Genomic DNA, 25,737 nt, shown 5'->3' on the forward strand with positions numbered 1-25,737 from the left:
TGGTTTTCATTATTCTTAGTTTTAGTTTACTGCTTTCATAGAAGACTATTGTAGTATGAACAAGACATTCTTGCAAGAGTTGCACTAATCAAATATTTAGTTTATTTGCCATTAAATTTTTATAGATGTAGTATTTATTCGTTTTCTTACAAAAATAACAATGACTAATATATTTAGTTTTTCTCTAAAGTTTTTGAGTTCTACATGAAAAAAAAATAGATTGAATTAAATGAAGAAATCAATAAATCAATTTTTACCTCATTTTTATCTCTTTTTGACCATTGAGCTATTTTCTTGAACTACTTGATTAAATATTCTAGCATGGGTATTCAAAAAAATAAATGAATGTAATATTTACCACTTGTTAAGAAGATTCAACAATGTATAGATATAGAAAATATATTTTATTTATCCATTATAACGAAGGAATTATTGTGAAATAAACTAAATTTCTCTAAATAAAATGGAGGAAATAAAGGAGGAGAAACAGAGCAGAGTAAAACTCACGTATGTATATTTCTGTATGTTTTCAGTCATAACACATTGCCTATATTTATAGGCATAGAAAGAAGACATTACCAAGTGGGTAAGTTGTCCACTTACTAGTGGGCCCCCACATCTATAAAATAAAATCAAATTGACAGCCACTAATCAAGTGGACAATCCACTTGTTTCGTAACACTCCCCCTTAGATGTCCACGTGTAATGTGCCGCAAAAAAAAACTTTACAAGAAATAATATACACAGGTATTCTGATGTTGTGCGTCGTTAAAACTTTACTAGAAAAAATTCAGTAAAAAAAAACTAATAAAGGAAAAAGAGTACACACATCTGATAATACGCATTGATTGCTGCCTCATTAAAAACCTTGTTAGGAAAACCTAGTGGGACAAAACCTAGACTAAGAAAAAAAGAGTGCAGCACGTATTATACTCCCCCGGATGAAGACATCATTTAATATCTCGAAGATGACGCATTCCAATCTTATATCTCAATTTCTCAAAGATTGAAGTTGGCAATGTCTTGGTAAACATATCTGCAAAATTATCACTTGAGCGGATTTGTTGAACATCTATGTCACCTTTCTTTTGAAGATCATGGGTAAAGAAGAATTTTGGTGAAATATGTTTGGTTCTGTCTCCTTTGATGTATCCTCCCTTTAATTGAGCTATACATGCAGCATTATCTTCATACAATAACGTTGGAACGTCACTTTTCAAAGAAAGACCACATGTTTCTTGAATGTGTTGAGTTATTGATCTTAACCAAACACATTCCCGACTTGCTTCATGAATGGCTATTATCTCTGCATGATTTGAAGAAGTGGCAATCATAGTTTTCTTTGTTGAACGCCATGATATAGTTGTACCACCACAAGTAAATAAATAGTCTATCTGCGATCGACCTTTATGGGGATCAGACAAATATCCCGCATGCGTAACCAATCAATTGTGATGGGGATTCATTCGAGTAAAACAATCCCATATCAATGGTCCCTCGGACATATCTGAATATATGCTTAATTCCATTCCAGTGTTTTCGTGCTGGGGAAGAACTAAATCTTGCTAACAAGTTTACTGCGAAAGTTATATCTGGTCTAGAATTGTTGGCAAGATACATTAATGAACCAATTGCACTAAGATATGGTATTTCAGCACCAACAAGCTCTTTATCATTTTTATGAGGTCGAAATGGATCTTTATTAATATCAAGAGATCTCACAACTATTGGGGTACTCAGTGGGTATGCTTTTTCCATGTAAAATCTCCTTAAAATATTTTTTGTATATGTTGATTGATGGACAAATATCCCATTTGCAAAATGTTCAATTTGTAGACCAAGATAAAATTTTGTCTTTCCGAGGTCTTTCATTTCGAACTCTTTTTTCAGATATTTTACTGTCTTTGAAAATTCTTCAGGAGTTTCGATAATATTCAGATCATCAACATATACTACTATTATGACAAATTCAGATCCAGACTTTTTCATAAAGACATAGGGGCAAATTAGATCATTTTTATATCCTTCTTTTAGCAAGTATTCCTTAAGATGATTGTACCACATTCGCCCTAATTATTTCAGCGCATATAAAGATTTTTGAAGTTTTATTGAACAAGTTTCCCGGGAATCTTTATATATTTCAGGCATTTTAAATCCTTCAGAAATTCTCATAAAGATATCGTTATCCAGAGAACCATATAAATAGGCTGTAACGACATTCATCAGATGCATGCCAAGTTTTTTATGAACTGCCAGATTTATAAGATACCTGAAAGTGATTGCATCCACCACAGGAGAATATGTTTTCATATAATCAATGTCGGGTCTTTGCGAAAATTCTTCTGCCACAAGTCGTGCTTTATATCTTACGACTTCATTTTTCTTATTTTTTTCGCACAAAGACCCATTTTGTACCCCACTGATTTTATACCTGCAAATGTTCAGATTATCAGTCCAAAAACTTTGCGTTTTTCAAGCGAAGCTAATTCAACTTAAATTGCATCTTTCCATTTTGGCCAATCATTCCTCTGTCTACATTCATCGACAAATTTTGATTCAAAATCCTCATTTTGTTGCATTATTTCCATAGCAACATTATAAGCAAAACTATTATCGATAATTACATTATTTCGGTTCCATATTTTTTTTTATGAGACATAATTTATTGAAATTTCTTTATCATTTTCAGGCGCCTTAACCTCTTCCGTGGTCTTATCAATTGTTATGTCTCCTCGCTCTTCTTGAGCAGGTTCTATTATATCATGACCATCTTGATTATTTGCTCCTTTTCTTTTTTGAGGATTTTTATCTTTGGAATCGATCGGTCTACCACGTTTTAAATGTGGTTTAGACTCATTTGCACTATTTAATTGTCCTATTGGGACATCAATTCGAATTCGAGCATTAGCAGCTGAGAAATGAGATTTAGTAACTCTTGATAGGTTAGTGAATGCATCTGGCAGTTGATTTGTAATATTTTGCAAATGAATTATCTTTTGAACTTCTAGTTCACATTTATTTGTATGAGGATCTAAATGAGATAGTGAGAATGTATTTCAATCTATTTCCCTTTTCAGCTGCTTATTTTCTCCCCCTAATGCTGGGTATACTGATTCATCAAAATGACAATCAGCAAATCTTGCAGTAAATAAATCTTCAGTCACAGGTTCTAAATATTTTATGATTGAAGGAGATTCATACCCAACATATATCTCCAATCTTCTTTGGGGTCCCATTTTTGTGCATTGTGGTGGAGCAATCGAAACATATATTGCACACCCAAATATTCTAAGATGGAAAATGTTCGGCTCCTGACCAAAAGTCAATTGTAATGGGAAGACTTTATGATAACTTGTGGGTCTGATCCTCACAAGACTTGCTGCATGCAAAATAACATGACCCCATAAAGAAATGGGAAGTTTTATTCTCATAAACATTGGTCTAGCAATTAATTGGAGACGTTTAATCAATGATTCCGCTAGACCATTTTGAGTATGAACATGAGCAATCGGATGCTCAATTGTTATTCCAGTGGACAAACAATAATCATTAAATGTCTGAGATGTGAACTCACCAACATTATCAAGAAGAATTGTCTTTATTGCATAATCTGGAAATTATGCTCTTAACTTAATTATTTGAGCAAGTAATCTCGCAAATGTCATATTACGAGTTGATAATAAGCACACATGTGACCATCTTGTCGATGCATCTATTAAAACCATATAATATTTGAATGATCCACATGATGGATGAATGGGCCTACATATATCACCATGTATTCGTTCCAGAAATGTTGGGGATTCAATGCCCATTTTGATTACTGATGATCTAGTAATCAATTTGCCTTGAGAACATGCAGCACAAGAGAATTCTTTAAACTGAAGAATCTTTTGGTTCTTCAAAGAGTGTCCATGTGAACTCTCAATTATTTTGCGCATCATATTAGAACCGGGATGGCCCAACCGGTCATGCCAAATAATAAAATCATTTGAGTTAGTAAACTTCTGGTTTACTATGGCATGTGTTTCAACCATGCTAATACTTGTGAAGTATAAGCCGGATGAAAGAGTGGATAACTTTTCAAGTGTAAATTTTTTGCCCGACATCATTGTAGTAATGTAAAGATATTCATTCTTTTCATCATTTGTAGTCTTAATATGATAATCATTTTGACGAATATCTTTGAAACTTAATAAGTTTCTTTGAGACTTACTACAATATAATGCTTCATTAATTGTTAAATTTGGTCCCCCAACAAGTACAACTTTAGCTTTTCCGGATCCTTCAATTAATTTTGTACTACCAGATATTATATTAATATTAGCTTCTTTCATAATCAAAAAAGAGAAATATTTCTTATCTCTTAAAATAGTGTGTGTTGTGGCACTATCAATAAGACACATATCAACATAATTGATTTCGGATCCAACTGATAACTGGGAATTTCCATATTCTTCATAAATGAAAAGAAATACATTATAAGAATGTGAAAAACTAACAACATAAAAACTTTAAGAAATTGAACTGCTTTAAGAAATATTTTTCCAAAGTACATCATAATATTAAACATAAAAACAGTAACTATTTTATAAGATTTATCCCCCGTCAGATGATCAATTCCTCAATTAATACTCATAAAGTCTTCAGCATCCAAATGAGTAATATTTGGAAGATCTCCGAAATCATCATCTTTATAAGCAATATTTGCCTCAATAATTTCATGTTTATTTGAGGGGGTTGCTTCATCATCATTATTTCAAAAATTCAACTGTGCCTCCACATTATTAACTCTTTTTTTAAGAGAGGCTTGATAGAGTTTGACAAAATGATCGGGCGTACGACATTCACTTGCCCAATGACCCTTCATACCACACCGGTGACAAATATTGGATTTACCCCTGAAAGAATTATTTTGAGGAACTTTATTGTTCTCATGTCTATTTCCAACATGATGACGATAATTGTTTCGTCCTCGCCCACGTCCACGACCATGGCCACGACCACGATCGTGATAATTATTTTATCTTGATTCAGACTGATTATGCGCTACTACAACATTTGCTTCAGAGAATGGAGCAGACCCAGTGGGATGGGCTTCATGATTTTTCATCAGCAAAGTATTATTTTGCTCAGCGACAAGTAAGCATGTAATTAATTCAGAATATTTCTTAAATTCTTTTTCACGATATTGTTGTTGTAACAACACATTTGAAGCGTGAAAAGTGAAAAAAGTTTTCTCAAGTAAATCATCATCAGTGATAGAATCTCCACATAATTTTAATATGGAACTTACCTTGTGGATCGCAGAATTATACTCTGTCACGGTTTTAAAATCTTGAAATCGAAGGTGAATTCAGTCATATCGGGCTTTTGGTAACACCTTAAGTTTTAGGTGGTAATACCGATCCTTCAAATTAGTCCATAATTCAAGAGAGTCTTTTATAGTTAAATATTCAGTTTTTAATCCTTCATAAATATGATGACGGAGAAAAATCATGGCAATTGTTTCTGCTAGACCAACATATTTCCCTGGAGAACCAGTAAATACTTCTGCTACGAAAAAGGGTTGTGATAAGAAACGCTCAATTTTTTCGCGCTCTTGCTACGAGTAAACGATCCTCTATTGCTTTATCTTGACTTGATGCGTTATTATTTTGTTTAATAGTATCACCAACACCTTTAGCGTCAAGGTAAATTTCAGCATCAACGATCCATGATAAATAATTTTTTCTAGAAATGTCAAGTGCCACAAACTCAAGTTTTGATAAATTTGACATGATAAAATTGGGATAGAAATTAATTTTAGAAATAGAAAAGACAACTAAAATAAAATTTCTTTAGTAAATATACCTGATATAGAAGTTAATTTATCTGGAGAAAATTAAAGCTTCGTGCTGATCACGTATTGTGAAATAAACTAAATTTCTCTAAATAAAATGGAGGAAATAAAGGAGGAGAAACAGAGCAGAGTAAAAATCTCGTATGTATATTTCTCTATGTTTTCATTCATAACACATTGCCTATATTTATAGGCATAGAAAGAAGACATTACCAAGTGGGTAAGTTGCCCACTTACTAATGGGCCCACATCCATAAAATAAAATCAAATTGACAGTCACTAATCAAGTGGACAATCCACTTGTTTCGTAACAGGAATCAATTAAACATCCTAATATATATAGGTATCTCCACTATTGCCTTTGAAAACTACATTTGTTCAGTTTCAACAATCCAAGTTTATTTGGTAATAGTGATATTTAACATTAAGAAAGTTATTAGAATCGATCATTTTCTTCTGCATCTGATACATGTTATTTTTGTAAATTTGTCACGCTTTGAACCTATATCCTAAACATGGTCGGCATCTGATGCCATTGCTAGCTTGAGCGTACTCATGGCATTGAATATGAGCATTCATCTAAATATGAGTAAAAAAATATATTTGAAAAGATTTGAAGAGACAAGTTTTATAAGAAAACAAATTCGATAACATAAGTTATAAAAATTTAAAATTATTGCCAAAGGACACGAAGGTCCAAACGTAACATAACTATTCGACTATCTTTGAAGCTTCTAAACATAACTAAATAGTATAAACCGGGACAAGGCCCCTAGTGTACCTTAAAAGAAAACATAACTTCTTAAAAAATGTAGACTTAGCCTCAGAAACAGAGAGGGCCTCACCAATAGCAGAAGATATGAAACATAGCAAACGGCCGCCTAATCACTTGTTTGCATACCTGAGTCTGCATCAATAAAAATATGTAGCGCCACTGACAAAAGAAATGTAAGTACATATGGAATAGTAAAATGGCAAAATGAAACATAACGTACATATCAGATCAATAGAAGCAACAAACATAGTCATAATCGTAAAATATGAAAGTTAAGAGATGAGATCATTCAGACTACTTTAAGGATATTGCTTTTATTATATTTTAATTTATAATGGGAGTCTAATAGTGTAACCGATATAAACCACCACGTGAGTGCATGGAGTGTGATATCCACCCGATCAATCAAGTCATCTCATATTTTACCGGATATTAGACATATGTGTACATATCATGTGGTTCCATAACTACCCCTTACTAGGGGCATAACGGTATAATCCAACATTGGCAAACGTGATTTCAGGTGTTCATCATTTAGACTTATGCCTTCTCGGTTAACTATCTAGCTCCTTTAAGCTCATGTGATCATGAAATAGTCTGAAAGCTCATATTCATAACATTCAAGTTATCAACTACCATACTTCATCGCTTCAATTCATGTCATCACATCATAAGACTAAAATTCATATATCACAACTTTGCATTCATAAGAGACATATATCATATCATAATAATATAGTTAGAGAATCATAAGATAGCATCATAAGGTTTCACTTTTGGGAAATTTTATAACTTATAGTTCTATGATTCATTAACATATGAATTTCCAGGAAAAAATCAAGAAATCGTCAAAGAATTATCAAGAAGTTATTGAGAAAATCATTAAAGTAATTTTTAAGATAAGAATTTCTTCTTTCAATAATCATTCGTAATTTCATGTAAAAAATCTTAGAAAACTCATGGGTAAAAGAATTGTCAAAAAATGAAAGTACTTTCATAAAGGGTTCTTGGGGTTTCATAAAGATTGAAAAACAATTCAAGAATATGGGTTTTTGTCCTAACCCTAATTCAATCACGGAGGATTCTTTAAAACCATGAAAACATAGTTCTTGGGGAAGAACAAGGTGTTCCCACACGTGGAGATAGTCTTACATATCTTAGTGATGAATCTTGAAGAAAAACCTTGGAAGATGAACCCTAGCCTTGGTGTTTCTTGAAGTTCTTGAGCCTAGAAATTTTTGAGAATGAGGGATTAACAAGGAAAAACTGATTTCCTACACGCTAAAGGCCATTTAATAACTCCTTAAAAATTTTAGGACAAAAATACACTCATAAAAATCCAAAATCAACAAAATGTACCGTTCTATCGACATTTGAGTAACGAATTATCACTTCGGCCATCACCCAAACCGTTAAAAGTGGCCAAAAATCGAGGATAAACCTCACTGTGATGGTCCCGTCATAAGTGCGACAAACTGTCACAGTTCCCGTCACACACTGAAAGCTTACAGCGTCTCTGATAAAATGGTCATAACTTTTAACTCTGGACTCGTATTGACGAACAGTCGGTAGGGTCAAAAGAAGACTCATAAACCTTTAATTTGATAGGTCGTAGTCCACCTAACTCTTTATATTCTAAGCTATATGGGCGTTTGAAGTTGATCATTTTATGAACTCACGTGAAAACGTAGTCGATAGGAAAACTTTGAACTTAACTTGGTGTCACAGGTTTCTTCTGACCTTAAACCACATGCAATACACTTCTAACACTTAGAAATGAACCTTAACATATATGAACAACTAGTATATCACCCAACCCAAGTTGATACACTTACGACAAATGATTTGAATCCTTAGAATAGAATTGCGATGTGTTACAAAAACATTTTAGATTGATTGTACACTTCTAAAAAATAAATTACTCGATCTGTTTCAAAAAGAATGACTTAGTTTGACTTGATGCGGAGTTTAAGAAAATTGTAACACCCTAAATTTTTTTAAGCTAAGACCGAGTCATTCTTCATATGTGTATAGGGTTGTACCGGATGATTCATAATTGTGTGCATGTCTGGAGGTTAATTCTTTAGTGTAAGAATGGATTTGGAGATAAATTAAGGTCATAAGGATCCTCTAGCACAAAGTCGAGTTGAAAGCTTCCTTACCGATTGAGTTTCGGTAAAAGATTTTACTTGGGTAAATTTCAAACGATCATATCTCTCGGCATACAAAGAGTTAGGTGGGCCATCACCTATCAAATTAAAGGTCTATGAGTCTTCTTTCCAACTCCACCAAGTTTTCATCAATTGGAGTTCGGAGTAAAATGTTATGCCAATTTTACTGAGCACTGTCTTGCCACGCACCTAAGGCATTTTCTACACGGTAGCGCAACGAGGTAGCGGCTACTGCCCTCTCCCCGCATTGGTCGCGTGCCCAAAGCGTCTTCCACGCGCCCGCACTCCTGAGGCCTTTTAATAAGACCCCAAAGATGTAGTTCTTCTTCCTAGATTAAATATTTACCCTAGAAAAAGAAGTTCTCAAGAAACTAACTTCCTCCAAGGTTCATCCATCATCCAAGGTAAGATTTGACCATGAAATTCCATAATTTCTTTATCTTAACACCAATTAATATCTTTTACCCATGGAATCCGTAGGTTTTCAAGAAAATTCACCTCTAAGGTTCAAGAAATGGATTATTGCCATCTTTTCCTCCAAAGATCCCACCTTTGTCAAGAATTAGAAGCGTATAAGACATATAAGGCTAAATTAAAGCATGAACATTATTCTTCCATGTGCCCCATGATTGTGATAGGTTGATTTGTGAATGAATTGAGTCCCTATGATTGTGTTTCTTGAGAATTTCTTTAAAATTAACATATTTTACATAATTTTCCGTAATTGATGTTTTCCACGAACTTGATTCTTGAACAAATGATTTAAACTACTTATTTCGTAAACCCTAATAGTATTTTGACTAATATTGAATGTATATGCCTAAGGATTGAGTCTAGAGCTTTGAACTTGTGAATGCATGATTGTGATTGGGATGTGAGCATGATGATAGTCTTGATGAAACTTGATAGTCTTTGCATCTTCATTACTGAACTCAATTGAATGGTCTCAACTAAATTTTGTCATAAATAATTGTCCCAACTACTCATAAATCAATGACTTGGGAATGATTGGAAGATTGATTATCTGAAAGGATTGATTGGATAGAACCGATGAACTGATAAAAGTCCATATGAGACTTGTTCATTGGTTGATTAAGATTGATTGTCTTATGAGCATTGAGTCTTGAGAGGAGTATTGAGCACCGAATTGGTTAAGAGTAAGTAATAACTCGAACTCAATAACTACGTAGCCAGCGTAGGAGAGGATTGAACCGTTAAAGTCGGATGTTTCCCTTTATTTTAATGTCCTGAAAAGATAGGACTTGATTGCTTGATTGGATCCATGATTGGATGATTTGTCCTTTACCCTGGCAAAGCATTGGACGATTGTGGCAATAGCAACGAGCTTGTTGTATGATCACTGGCTCATAAGTGATTGTTGTCTGATAAGAGAAACTCATATATAGGTCTTGATAGTACTCTGATTGGATTGGATTGAATTGGATTGTATATGATTGGTCTCTGTCTAAACCTTACTCTTGCTTTAGGCTTATGACATCCTGATTGAATTCCTTACTCTTGATTGAGTTACTGGAGTTGATGTTATTCTACCTTGATGAATGTTTCATTCGACCATATTACATACTTGTACATTTCATGTAGAAACGTCCATTTGGACCTGCATCGTTTCATGATGCAGAGACAAATTTTAGAGATCATCAGCAGGCGCACCGTTGAGGATCTATTCACATTCAGCTGATTGGTGAGTCCTCCCCTGCATACGGAGGATATCACTTATGTTATTCCTGCTTTGAGTTTAGTCTTTTCATTTTGATTAGAGGTAGTCATGAACCTGTCATTGGCACCACTTAAACAATTGATAGAGACTTCATAGACTAGATAGTAATGGGTTGATTGAGTATGTCCATTCCATGAATTGTTATTGTCAGACTATTCTCATGACATAGATTAGAGTTCGATTTTTTGGCATATGGTCTTTCTTCCTTGAGTTAGATTGTTGATTGGATGTGTCCACCTAATTGCCTTTATTTTAAGACTTCCGCTGATTGAATGAATGAATGGATGTGTGACCAGGCCAAGTGGTTCGCTTGGGAGCCAGTAATGGTTTCTGAGTGTCGATCACGTCTATGGTACCCTCCCAGGGCGTGACAAAAATAAAGAATACTTTTCAATTTTGTGGTACTAAATTAAAGTTATGTCAAATGTACCAAAATATCTTTTAATCTTGTGGCCTTAAACATGTCACGTGGAAAGTTAAAATTAAAGTGTTGTCAAATAAGGAAAGAGGTCACTCATTCTAAATCATACTAAAATAGAAAGTAGGTCATTCTTTTGAAACAAAGGATCTAGTAGTTTTCGAAAAAAATTCTTGCTCCGAAAAATGCATTGTTGGAACTAGGCTAGAATGACAATATTTTCAATCTAAACGCGCTTTTGACTTTGAAAAAATAATTGGATATTAGTATATCTAACACATAATTTAAATGTGAATAATTGTACTTTAAAAAAGGAAATGAGTTTTCTCCTATATGATTTTCTTAACTATCTTATGTTGGCGACATTTTTCAATGCAATCGATTTTGAACGTATTTTTCTTTTTATATCAATGTTGGTCTAATCAAGACTCGACCATGACCAATCCTTTTTAAAAAGGATAAAACATAAAAATTAAATAGGCTCCCCTCTTACAAAAAAGGACTACGGGTTTGGCCGAATTGATCGCTCAAGATCATTGGTCTTTATCCCTCTTCCTTTGCATATGTTGCTATTGATGCTTTTCCCTATTTTTTTTTAATTTCATTTTTTAAATGATTGATGATGTTTCTTTAATTTAAATGAAAACAAAGTTGATAATTTAGAAGGTCACCCAACTATTGGAACGTGGACAAAGTCTTTTTTTTTTAATCAGAAAAGTCATATATTTTTTGTTATTTAACCCAAAAGTCTACTTTTCTTTCATTTGTATAAGAAAAATCACTTTTCTTTCAATTGTTATCCTAAGTTACAAATTTAGAGGAGCTAGCTTCCATAATTTCATTATATATATTTTGTATACAAGATCGTTCAAATTGTGAATCTCCGAGTTCGTTATTGTTCTTCTAGTTCACTTGTAAAAAGGTCGTGAGAAAGTTACTGCCCAACGCTATCTATATTTTTTTTAAAAAGGAATCGATCACTAAATCTCAAGCAATTCTACCTAGTAAATGACTAAATATACCACTAAGAGAAACTATTAATTTCTAGTCGAAGATCCATAAATAAAATTCTATTCTTGCTCATTAAAATGTCCCCTGCCACACAATTTTGCTATTATAATACAAGTCAATCATAATAGCACCTGTATTCAATTATAGGATCTATTTTTTGAAATTTTTACCCTGTATAAAGTCCATCAAAATAATAATCAATATATCTATACCATATTAAAAAATGAAGAACTTAATAAATTTTATGTAAAAATAATATGCACTAAGAGAAATAAATAAGACGCTCTACAAGGTTTAAGTATATAATGCATATAACTGATCAGAAAAAAGTGATAAAAGATGACAATGAAAACTTAGGGAAATCAAGAAGAGACATGCAAGAAAAAGATCAGTATAAATAATTATAGTTCATAGAATATAATACCTTCTAAGTTAATAGCATTGATCGAGAAGAATTCCTAAAGTCAAAACTCGAAAGAAAAGTAAATCTTACACCTCACATCTATCCACCATGTGCAATTTTAAACTATGTAAATTATTAAGAAAATTATAATTGAAAAAGAACACAATCTTAAAAGAAAAGATCACTGGATTATGGTGCAAGAAGCTTTTATTTCCCACCAATAGATGTACATATGCACTTCTCTAACCCTATAACTTGTTGGAATTAAACTAGCAACATCCAATTATAATTGTACTAAACACAATGATGCAAGCATACGCTGATACAAATTCAGTTATTCCGAAGAGAAAGATGATCTTACCTAGAAGCAGCAAAGAAGATAATCTACCTAGAAGCATAAGACCTCATACTGCTCCAAGGGAACTTTGCCGCTGCAGCGCCAACATCACGACGTTCTCCAACACGGCCACGACCAATATCCGAACAATCTCCACCACGGTGGTCACGACCACGACCAAATCTCACCTCTGACCTATTCCTACCATCTTTCTTCTCGTCAAGCCAATGCATCTTCTTAGGTTCATCATCCTCAACAATGCTAGACTTAGATTTCTTGCTCATATTCATCTTTTCCTCTTGGATCACTCGGATAGGGAAAAGGTCGGGAGAGATAGACAATGGATACTTCAGAGTAACATAAGCTTTTTTGTAGTCTGGTTTAGCAATTAACAGCCCACCTCTCTTCTTCTTCTTTCCATCCATGTTGAGAGTTTGGACCTTTTCAACTTCAAAGCCATAGAGAGACTCCAAAACCCTTTTTATCTCAATCTATACATGAAAAAAATCAAGAAATATTTGTATCCCAAATTATTGAATACATGATTCATATAGCTGACATAACTAGTTTGAGATTGATGGGTAGTTATTGTTGTTGTTTAATAATCGAAAAAGCGCCAAATATAACCCCGTATATTTGACCCTTTTCCATTTAATAATACTAAGTATGTGAAATATTATTAAGATATGTTACCTTGGAAGCAGAGGGGATGGTTTTGAGGGAGATCTCAGTGATGTTGGAGAAAGAGGAAGGCATGAGGAGTTTAATCGGAAGATTCGCGAAGTTTACAACTCTTCTTCCCAATCTACTTCCCATAGCAATATACAAACTACCTAAAATAGAAATCTTTTAGCAACAAAAGAAGGAAATATACAAATGATACAGAGAGATACAAAAGTAGTAATTGAACCACACCAAAACATATTGAAAGAAAAGGTTCAAAGTGGACAAAAACAAATGTGCATGGTATACTCAACTATTTAATAAAAACAAAAGCATGTTCATAAATGGAAAAATTAATCAAGAGACTCGAAATAGAACACTCTATTTTACAAAGAGATGAAGAAATCAAACAAACAATTCAAAATTTGATGGACACCCAAATGTAGTTGGTTATCTATGTTCTCTCTTTCTTTACTCTATTTCCAGTAAGAGCTTCTCAAGATGAAATCTTGGAAGAATTTGATGGACACCCACATGGCAATCAATCAAAACAAAGCTAAGCAAAACAGAAAAATCCTCAGTTTAAGCAACCAAGAGGTACCACTTGTGAACAGTGTGAGAGGACAATAAAGATGAAATCTTGGAAGAATTTGATGGACATCCACAAGGCAACAAATCAAAATAAAGCTTACAAGCAGAAAAATCCTCAGTTTCAGCAACCAAGTGGTACAACTTATGAACAGAGTGTACAATAAATATGAAATAAGAATTTTATGGACACACACGACAATCAATCAAAATAAAGTTTCCCAAGCTGAAAATATCCTCAGTTTCAGCTACCAAGAGATACAACTTATTAACAGAACAGAGTGAGGGGACAATAAAGATAAAATCTTGGAAGAATTTGATGGACACTCACATAAAAACCAGTCAAAATAAAGCTACCCAAGCTGAAGGAGTCCTCAGTTTCAGCAAAATCCCACTTACGAACAGAATGAGGGGACAATAAAGATTAAATCTTGGAAGAATTTGATGGACACCCACATGGAAACCAATCAAAATAAAGCTAAGAAAAACAGAAAAATCCTCAGTTTCAGCAACCAAGAGGTACCTCACACTTATGAACAGTGTGAAACAATAAAGATGAAATCTTTGAAGAATTTGATGGACACTCACAAGGCACCATACAGGAGCGGAAGGGAGTAGAATTAGTAATTACGAAGATATTTTCAGGTTTTAAGAGAGATCAGATTTTTGATCGGGAGAGAAGAAAAAGTGTGTTAGGGTTTGAGAGAAAAAAGGGAATTGGAGAAGAATTTGACACTATTGTTTTCAACAGCATCACTATTTAGTTGCTGCCCAAAATCAACTTGCGACTCTAGGACCAAAGTTTTTGTAGTGGTTGCACTATTTTCCACTTCATCTCCAACAAGATCAACTGAATTATTAATTTGATTACTGGGAGAAGGTGTAACTTTTTTCTGCTGCAACACCTTACTGGTTTGAGGAATTAAGATTAAACTTCGATCCCCTGAAGCCGATTCGTGTGCAACTGCTTTGCCTAAGAGCTGTCCAGAATTTTCTTTAGTTTGGCACACCAAATCCCGTGTCTCCACTACCTGATCGTGGACGCCAATTTTATCAGCCACAAGAGATTTATTTCCAGCCCTCTTTGCATCTAATAGCTCCCAAGCATCACCTTGATAATTTTAACTCTCAAAGCCTACTTTCGATGCTTCTTCTTGATTTCTTGTTGTATTATTTCCCAATAATAGTCGACATTCACTTTCGTTGTGGCCTTGGTAAGTTGCAATAAAACAGCAGACTATCATACACAAACTTCAGAAATTGCTCCACAATTTTTTCAGTTTTCTCGTCGACACATTAAATTCTCATTCGATGTGGCAAATTTGCTAATAAATCAAGTTCGACTTTAACTCTAGCCATGCTAGGTCTCGACTTATCTGGAGTGGCTTTATCAACTGCTATTGGTATCCAAACAAAATCTCTTGATGTCTCTTCTTTCGGATTGAACCCAATTGTCCATGGAAATACTCTAAATTGCTTTTGTAAACCATTGTACAAAAGGTACTGAACAATTTTAGCCACAGCTAATACAAAATCATCATATCTATCGAATCTCACCAAAATATGTCGATGCTCAAGCAATCCGATAAGGCAACGACCTTGAGTTCCTAGTTGTATAGGCAACAACTTTCGTACCTCTTGCATATTAATTGAATCATGTGAAAACTTGAATACGAGAGCTTGACATGTATTTTCTTCAAGCCGACATAATTTGCACTAGGGAAGAGAGAAACCGGCCCTAGGTCTTCCCAAAAGTTGTACTCTATGAATATCTATGTACACTCTACCCTCGTCATACCTCTCATCTATACTCTCCTCTCTTATTCTTCGATACCGATAATTTGGTATTAATATTTTCATTAAGTAAATCAACAGTACAGACTATTTTACACATTATACAAACAGATGAACAAATCCAAATAAACAATTCGAAAAACAGCAAAAACAAAAATCATCGAACAACAGCTAAAAACATCAACTTTTCCGCAGCTACGAAGCAAAAACCGATTAAAATAGCAATAAAATCTTACCAATATATGCAATGAACAGAAAAATCTGCAGAGAGATCCGATTTTGATTTTTGAGGGAGAAAAAAAGAGTGTTAGGTTTTTGAGTGAAAAGGGGAAATAGAATTCGGGTCATCTTTCTTGGTAGGCCCAACAGATAGTAAATTTGAAATTTAGGTAACAAAATTTTGCCCAAAAGTAACTTGTTTTTCCAATTTTGATAATTAGGATCGTGCAAAAACTGAACTGATTAATGAATTGAATAAAAAAATTATTATTGAGTTATCGGTTTTATTAAAAAATTATCGGGTTATTGGTTCATTTTTTATTTTTTTAATATTGAATTATTGAGTAAATCGATAACCCATTGAGACTGTAGTAATATACTATTTTACCCCTAAATAAATATTAAATATTAATATAACTACCTTACTGGTTATTATATATTTTCCCTTTAGTCTTCAATTCACACTTCACAATGACTTTGAGTTCACAAGAAGCAAACTTTTTTATTTGTGTTGCACTTATATAGTTTTTTTTTTGGGTTTCTCACCCGGTGCCTGGAGCCCGTGGAGCCCCGATTAAATCTGAATCGCGTACTGCATGACACATTTGGGGTGGTACTCCCAACAATATATTTTCACTCCAAGGCTCTCGAACCCGAGATCTCTGGTTAAAGGTGAAGCTATCCCACCACTGCACCACAACCAATGTTGGTATAGTTCTTTTCATATTAACTGTTATTGTTTCTATTTTATGAGCATTTTATTAAGTTACATTATTGTCTTGTCACGCTAAATTGTTAGAAAAGTCATATATTTATTTTATGAGCATTTTCTTATTGGTTAAGACGAAAATCGAATCATTAAAGATCAAAAATTGATAAATTGAAAATTGATAAAAGATATCTTATTGATTTGGTTATTGATTTAGAATATTTAAAAAATAAAAATATACAATCCAACATAAATATGACGATACATATCTTAATATATAATATTATATAACATTTTATCTATGAAAATGCACATTGTTTTGCTAGATTACATATAACTTTTCTTGACATAATTTTTTTCTTCATTCCAAACAAACTCTTCGTGTATAATATATATATGGTCGTATATAATAAGTGTATATCTACATCCATTTTACCTTAAAATCATTAACTTCCTAACTTAAATGTTATATTACTATAATATCTTCAATTAAAAACATTCTCTAACTTAAGTGTTAAATTACTTTAATACTTTGAACTAAAAGCACACATATATATCTATGTGATCTATACATTAACTATACATTATGATACGCTCAAAAATCTAAATATAGTTTAGTTATACGTGAAGTATACACTGACTATTCAATTCGGACTAATTCAAAATTTCTCCTAAACAATCCCAAATCATAGGCTAATATTTTCCATAATTTATTTTTAAAAAAATACATGGATTCACGGCATATTCATAACATTTATGGGCCCACAAGTGAAATTAGACGATTTTCTCATTTTTGTGTGTGTTAGCCCATAAATATTTTGGTGATATGACTTTCAGTCATTTTTTTTGAACCTTTATGGGTCTCTCTGTAAGTACCCGGAGGAGTAGTAAGTGTAGCCTTGACACGTTCCATGGCATATTCATAACATTTAGGGCCGCACAAGCTTTTAAGGTAAAATAAATGTAGATATACACTTATTATATATGACTATACACATATTATACATAAAAAGTGTGCTTGAAATGAAGAAAAAAAATTATGTCAAGAGAATTTATATGTAATCTAGCAAAACAATATGAATTTTCGTAGATATAATCTTATATAGTATTATATCTTGAGAAACGTATTGTAATATTTATGTTGGACTGTATATCTTTGAAATTTACGATTTTGTTCATAAATCGCATTTAGTGAATGTTATTTATGCCTTATCATACATCTCTTCATTTTTGTTAGCTTTTTTGTTTTGATATTTGATCCGAGGTTAAAGTAGAATTTGGAATATTAGGTCAAAGCATCTATGAGTAAGCATACTTGTCAATTTATCCGTGTCATTTTGAAAAAGTAAATTATACAAAATATCAGCCTATGATTTAAAACTATTTAGAGGAGATTTTGAAATAATCCGCATGATCCACGACATATTCATAGCGTTTAGGGACCGCACAAGCGAAATTAGGCGGTTCTCTCATTTTTCGTGTGTGTTAGCCCATTAATATTTTGCTGCTATGACTTTCGATCAAATTTTTTTCAAAACCTTTATGGGACCCTTTGTAAATACTCGGAGGAGCAATACATGTAGCATCAACACGTTTCACGAAGTATTCATGGCATTTAGGGGGGCGCATAAGCGGAATTAATTAATTTTCTCATTTTTTATGTGCGTTATCCCATGAAAATTTTGGTGATATCACCAAAAAAATCATCGTCTAACTCACACAAAAAATTGAGAAAATTGTCTAATTCTTATTGAGTGGCCCCTAAATGCTAAAAAAGTACCGTAGATCATGTCGAGCCTACACGTACTATTCTGCTAAGTCGTTACAGAGGGTTCTTTAAAGGTTTTACAAAAGAATTGACCAAATTTCATATCACCAATAAATTCATGGAATAACACACACGAAAAAAACTAAGAAAATCGCTTAATTTCTATTGAGTTGCCCCAAATGCTAAGAAAGTGGCGTGGATCATGCGATGCTACATGTACTATTTCCGCAAATCTTTACGGAGGGGTCTATAAAGGTTTTAAAAAATAATTGATCGAAGTTGTATCACCTGAAAATTTATGGGCTATCACACAAAAAATAGAAAGAATCACCTAATTTGAGTTAAGTGGTCCCTAAATACTATGAAAGTGTAATGGATCATGTCGAGGCTAAACTTACTGTTCTCTCAAGTAGTTACAGAGGGTCCTGTAAAGGTTTTGCAAAAATAATTCAACAAAAGCCAACACACACGAAAAACTAAGAAAATCATCTATTTTTTGTTGAGTGGCCCCTAAATGCTGAAAAAGGGGCATAGATCATTTCGAGGTTACACATAAAGTTTCTCAGACCGTTACGGAGGGTCCTGTAAAGATTTTTCCAAAAAATTAATCGAAAGTCATATCACCAAAAATATTATGGGCTAACACACACTAAAAATTGAGAAAATTATCTAATTTATACTGAGTGGCCCAAAAATGCTAAGAAAGTGGCATGTACCATGCCGAGCCTACACGTACTATTCCTCTAGGTCGTTACGGATAGTCCTGTGAAGATTTTGTAAAAAAAAATTCAAAAGTTATATTACTAATAAACTCATGGGCTATCATACACGAAAAACGTCAAAAATCGTCTAATTCTTGTTGAGTGGCTCCTAAATGTAAAGAAAGTGGCGTCGATCATGTCGAGGTTATGTGTATTGTTCCCCTAGGTTGTTATAGAGAGTCTTCTAAAGATTTTACAAGAAAATTGACCGAAAGTCATAGCACTAAAAATTAATGGGTGAACACACACAAAAAATTAAAAAAATTGCCTAATACATGTTGAGTGGGTCCTAAATGCTAAAAAAGTGGTGTGGATCAAGTCGAGGCTACGCGTAATATTCCTATAGGTTGTTACAGAGAGTCTTATAAGGTTTTTGCAAAAAAAATTGATTGAAAGTCATATCCCAAAATAATTAACGGGCTAACACACACAAAACAATATGAAAAATCGCCTAATTCATGTTGAATGGGCCTAAAATGCAAATAAAGTAACGCGAATCATGCCGAGGCTACACGTATTGTTCTCTCAGGTTATTACGAAGGTTCTTGTACATGTTTTGCAAAATAATTGACCAGAATCTATATCAACAAAAAAATCATGGGCTAACAGCACATGAAAAAATTATCTAATTCGTGTTAAACGCCCCCTAAATACTAAGAAAGTGGTGTGGATCATGTCGAGGTTGCACGTATTATTCCCCTAGATCGTTATTGAGGGTCATGTAAAGGTTTTGAAAAAATTGTCCGGAAGCCACATCATCAAAAACTTCAAGGACTAACACACGAAAAATTGAGAAATCTGTCTGGTTCTTATTGAGTGACCCCTAAATGCTAAGAAAGTGGTGTGGATCATGTCGAGGTTACACGTATTGTTCTCTCCGATCGTTACGGAAGGTCCTGTAAAGATTTTGCAAAAAAAAAGACCTGAATTCATATCACTAAAAAAATAATTTTTTGTGTGTTAGTTAATGAAATTTTGGTGATATGATTTTCGGGCACTATTTTTTTCAAAACCTTTATAGGAACATCCGTAATGACCTGGGTAATACATATAGGTTCACCATGATACACACAATATTTTTAGAATTTAGGGGACACTCAACATAAATTAGGCGATTTTCTTAGTTTTTCGTGTGTGTTAGTGAATAGTTCTTTTATTAATATGATTTTCAGACACTTTTTTTCAAAATCTTTACAGGACCTTCTGTAATGACTTGCGGGAACAATATGTATAACCTCACCATGATACACGCTATTTTTTTGAGCAATTAGGGGGCACTCCCCAACCTAAATTTGACGATTTTCTCAGTTTTTTATGTGTGTTAGTTAATGAATTTTTTTGTGATATAATTTTGGGGCACTTTTTTCAAAATCTTTACAAGACCCTCCGTATTAATTTGGAGGAACAATACGTATAGTCTTATCGTGATCCATATTATTTTTTTTAGCATTTAGGGGCCTTTCAACATGAATAGATAATTTTTTCAGTTTTTTGTATATGTTAGTCAATGATTTTTTGGTGATATATTTATATAATGGTGCCTTGCATTTTTAAAATCCTAGGTCCACCTCTAATTTCAATATTGAGTATGAAATAAAGCAGGTTTTTATTAGAGAAAATTACGCAGTATGACAAACCTTACTACTATATTACGCAGTATGATATAGTTTAAAATAATTACGACTCTTAGTAAACATATTTATGCGGTATGACAAATCTCACTGTCAGATATACAATATATATGTATATCAGTTATCATTATACAATTTTTTTGACAAATATACATATACAATTCGCCTCTCTCCTCCCTCTCTCGATCTTTCTCGCCTCTCTCCTCCCTCTCTTGATCTCGCTCGTCTCTCTCCTCCCTCTCTCGATCTTTCTCGCCTCTCTCCTCCCTCTCTTGATCTCGCTCGCCTCTCTCCTCCTCTCTCTCAATATCGCTTGCCAGATATACAAATACATATGTATACCAGTTACATATATATAATTTGTTTGACAAATAGACATATACAATTCAACAGATATACATATATAATTCGTCTCTCGCTTTCCTCTCTCCTCCCTCTCTCGATATCGCTCACCTCTCTCCTCCTCTCTCTCAATCTCTCTTGCAGATATATAAATACATATGTATACCAGTGTTTGTATATTTTGGTATACAAATAATTAGTGGGTATATCGTTTGTATAATTCGCTATATCTTTTGTATAATTCGCTACAATATTTGTATAATGACAAAATTTATATTTTTTATTATAAATAATTAGGAAAACTATACCCATATAAAATAATTATGCTTAAAAGATTTTTCATATCTGAAAATTTCCTTTTCATTATGAGTCTTGATATAAATTAGCCTCGTCTAATTGTGAGGAATCAAGTAATTAGAAATAAGGACACTAGAACTCGTCAATTCAATTTAGGATATTTATATATATAAAAATTAAAAATTTATTTATACAATGTAATTTATTGAACAACATTAATTGACACTCTTTAGACAAAGTTGGTCCGCTGCACTATTAATACGGTGTACCTTCAAATTCTATATACTAATACGATCGCATAGGAATTTCAACAAATAAAATAGGGAGTAGCTATTAAATTGTTGTTAATTTATCGATTGTGTTAAATAGTTCATAGCTAACATAAATTTTTAAATAATTTATCAAAAAATTATCATTAAATGATCCATCGCTAAATTCTTTTTTTCTGAGTGAAGTGTGTTACAATAGACTCAATATAAGTTTGGATTAACTATATATGGCTAGTCATATTATATGTTGTAGGATTTGCATTAATTTTTATACATCAATTTTAAAATCTGCTTTAAATTTCATAGAAAATGAATTCAACCACTAAATTTATAACTATCTAATTTGATGAAAGAAGAAATTAATTGAATTCAACCCACCAGCTCATTAATTGAATATTTGCATTCAAAAGCATTAACTGATATAGCTCCAGAATTAGGGTTCTTAATTACTCCCTCCGTCCCATATTAGATGGACACTTCCAACTTTGTGCGGTGACTAAGAAATCATTAATATATTGGAAGACTTTACCATTTTACCCTTTGCTTATATCAATGCAAATACATAGAGTATAGAAATAGCTAGTATTAGAAATACATTCATAAAGTCATATTAATTGTAGAGGTAAAATAGAAAAAAATTAATTCATTCTATTTTAATTTAGTAAGTGATCAAATAATATGAAACAAATATTTTTAATAAGATGTTCATCTATATGGAACGAAGAGAGTAATAAATGGAGAAATGACTACTCTTTACAATTCAATTGTAGATATATCACCAGCATAGAAATGCATTCAAGAAGACCTATTTAATATAAGGAGCGGATTTATAGTGTAATTTATAAATTTACGTGAACTTAAAAGGTTATTTATTTAAATTTTGTAAGTATATATATTTAAAAATAATAATTAAACATATATAAGGTTAATAGCACTTTTGATCTTTTAGTTGTTGACAAATTAGGATTTTAATTCTTGTAATAATTGATTAAGCATTTTAATCTTCAATTAATTAAATGTGTACTTGTAATCCCATTTAGAATCAGTGGTGGATCTCATGAATATAGAAGCTTTGTAATTAAATTTTTCATAAATATTTCACTCAATGTTAAAAGAATGAGAATTTCTAACGAATACCTCGTTGAGAATTTATCAAAATTTTGCTGGCTAATAACATTTTCACTCAATTCCATTGGAAATTCTCGTTTTTAATAATAAATGTGAACTCAGTTATTATTGAATATTAACTATTATAAGAATCCATAAACTTTTGATCCCAATCTGATATATTGTACTTAAAACATATCACACCTCTTTGTGCCAACCAATTACCCCAACAAGAATTCAATGAATTGAATATTCAAGAGTAGTACTCCCCAAATTTATTTATGTTTATACATTAAAAAGATAGTTAAAATTGTACTGGAATGAAAAATATTTTAATTAAATGTGAAAATTTAAGGCAACCCCATCTGTAATTAAGTCTTGGCTGCATTTTCCTATGAGGTCCTTCAATGCCTTACAATTAATAAAAACTTACAAACTGTAGTAATGTTTTTTAATTTAATTTTATTTTTCATTAATGGTTTAATTAATACTCTACTTTACTTCTAAGATCAGGCAGAGAGCAAATTGGATCAACTACATCACGTGCCATAACATACTATCACGTGATCACATTATCCTCTTCATAGTTTGTCCTAGGATATTATTTGAGATTGACCTTCCCTTTATGAAATAAGACGGATTGTTCTATTTTGATTGCTCTATTTTATCTGGGTTGCTTTCGTTATTTGCTTTCTATAACGTTTTGAATTTCTTATTCTTATCTGACTTCTTTTATAATTTTACTGAGCCGAGGGTCTTTTGGAAACAACCATCCTACCTTGGTAGGAATCAGGTCTGCGTACACTTTACACTCCCCAGACCCCACATTATGGGATTTTACTGAGTTGTTGTTGTATCATAGGTGAAATACTAGCTAGTCTAGAATTGAAAGTCCTTATGTTCCATGAAACCGTGTTAATCATTGACAAACACATATAATTTTTTATTTTGAATTCCAAAAATGATATTTATTTTGGGACTTTTTTTATAATTAAGATAACACTTATTTTAATCGAAAGAAATAGCTCTCGTTAACGTGTTTTTGGCTAAAATGCATGAATTGAATTTATAAACAGTTTTTCAGATGTTAGTCTAATAAGTTTGTTTGAGTGAAGGGACTATATTTTCTATGTTTTTAATTAAACACACTCATCTTCATCTTCACCTCTGCCATAGTAGCGCCCTCATCCCAACCACCTTCACACTCCTATCCCTTATCCCCCCACCCGACTCCCACCTCTATATATAATATTCATCTAATATTATATATAAATACTTTTAATATGTTAATAATTTTTGCTTATATACCAAACACAAAAAAATAAGTAAGAAACTCACTTATTTTTCTGAAAAATATTTTTCTTCTAGGAAGCTCACTTATCTTCCTGAAAATAAACATTTTTCTTCGTACCGAACACACCCCAAACTTGGTGTTATTTTATCAACTTGGAAAATTGAATAAATTCGTTCAAAAATTATAATTCCGAAATAACTTTATCCATGAAACAAACGATCACTTATTTTATTTTTTTGTCAACATTAATTGTTCAATGTCAAGACAACATACTCATTAAGGGTGTACATGTTCGGATTGGTTCAAAATTTTGAAATACCAAATCAAACCATTTGTGTCGGATTTTCAAATCTATAAATCAAACCATACTAATTAAATTCAGGTTTTTTTGGATTTTTTGGATTTTTTATTTTTTTGATAAAATATTCATATCAACATAACATTAACTTGTGTTTCAAATATTTCTTTAGTACTACCAAAATACAACTATCTAAGGTGTTTCTTAAGAAAATAACACAAAATATGAGATGAATGATGACACTAAAATATTCAACAAAAAATAATAATGAAATCATATAAAATAAGTATTGCAAATTAATCTGTCATAATGAAAATGATCATAATTTAAAAGTGATAAATCGTGTTAAAATAAGTCTAACAAGTATTAATTACATGATTTAACATTAAAGAAAAACTAAAATTAGGTTATATATTTTAAGTGTTTAAACCAATGTAAACTAAAGAACAAATATTCAACACTATTGTCATTCTTAGGGTTGAATATATTTTTTTGTTAGCATTTGTATTAATTTGATTTTGATTTAAGCTTTATTAGAGTTAGTAATATATATGGACTATAACCTTCACTGGATCATTCAAAATTCTAAGTTTTAAACTTGAAATAATATGTTAAAAAATAAAAATTATGAAAAAGTATAAGAAATATTTAAAAATTATATCAAAATAAATACTTTTATGCATGAAATAAAATTTAAAAATTATATCTAATGTCTGATTGATTTGGCCTCAGATTGATTTTTTTTTATTTTAAAGCAATCAATTCAATTGTAGTCGGATATTTTCTTTTAATACCAAACCAAATCAAATCAAATCACTAGTCAAGATTATTATTTTTCCGATTTGACTCAATCTACGATTTGATTCAATTTTCAATTTTGTACACCCTAATACTCATTTTGTAGAAATGAAGAATTGAATTATACAACTTTTCGTCCATATCTGTAGAAACCAAATTGAATAATAAAATTAACTTTGACCCGCATTTTTCTATTTTAGTTAAAAGTAGTATTTTTTTTTATCTAAGATATAGAAAATTATTGGACAAATTTTGCTTTTCAATTCCCCTCCTTTACAAGTTTTCTTTCTAGAAAACCAAAGAAAAATACACACAAACGTTATGAAAATATAAATAAAGCAAGAAAATATTATTTAAATACACATTTTATTTTATAATAATCGATATATCACTCCTCTCTCGCTGATATATCCCTATACTCCTCTCTAATACATCCCTCCCCTCGGATACTTCTCTTCCCTATGTATCCGGATGTCTTAATCCCTCTCTGATACATTCCTTCCC

At 32.2% G+C, this 25,737-nt stretch overlaps 1 protein-coding gene across 3 annotated transcripts; it reads right to left on the minus strand.

Moving 5' to 3' along the window:
- Nucleotides 1-6,468: 6,468 nt before the first annotated feature.
- On the minus strand, nucleotides 6,469-16,080 carry LOC129887695 (uncharacterized). Of its 3 annotated transcripts, none has more exons than XM_055962881.1 (4): nucleotides 15,977-16,080; nucleotides 13,389-13,528; nucleotides 12,720-13,186; nucleotides 6,469-6,749 (listed from the first exon to the last, which is right to left on the minus strand). In XM_055962881.1, the coding sequence occupies exons 2-3, from the start codon at nucleotides 13,509-13,511 to the stop codon at nucleotides 12,743-12,745; spliced, it is 567 nt and encodes a 188-aa protein (XP_055818856.1). In that variant the 5' UTR covers nucleotides 13,512-13,528; nucleotides 15,977-16,080; the 3' UTR covers nucleotides 6,469-6,749; nucleotides 12,720-12,742. The 3 variants fall into 3 exon arrangements, with proteins under 3 accessions (XP_055818856.1, XP_055818854.1, XP_055818855.1); XM_055962879.1 differs by having other exon boundaries at nucleotides 6,469-6,776; XM_055962880.1 differs by having other exon boundaries at nucleotides 6,469-6,776; nucleotides 13,389-13,524; nucleotides 15,977-16,075.
- Between the last annotated feature and the right edge of the window lie 9,657 nt (nucleotides 16,081-25,737).

The sequence above is a fragment of the Solanum dulcamara genome, chromosome 4, assembly GCF_947179165.1.
Source record: "Solanum dulcamara chromosome 4, daSolDulc1.2, whole genome shotgun sequence".
Lineage (NCBI taxonomy): Eukaryota > Viridiplantae > Streptophyta > Magnoliopsida > Solanales > Solanaceae > Solanum > Solanum dulcamara.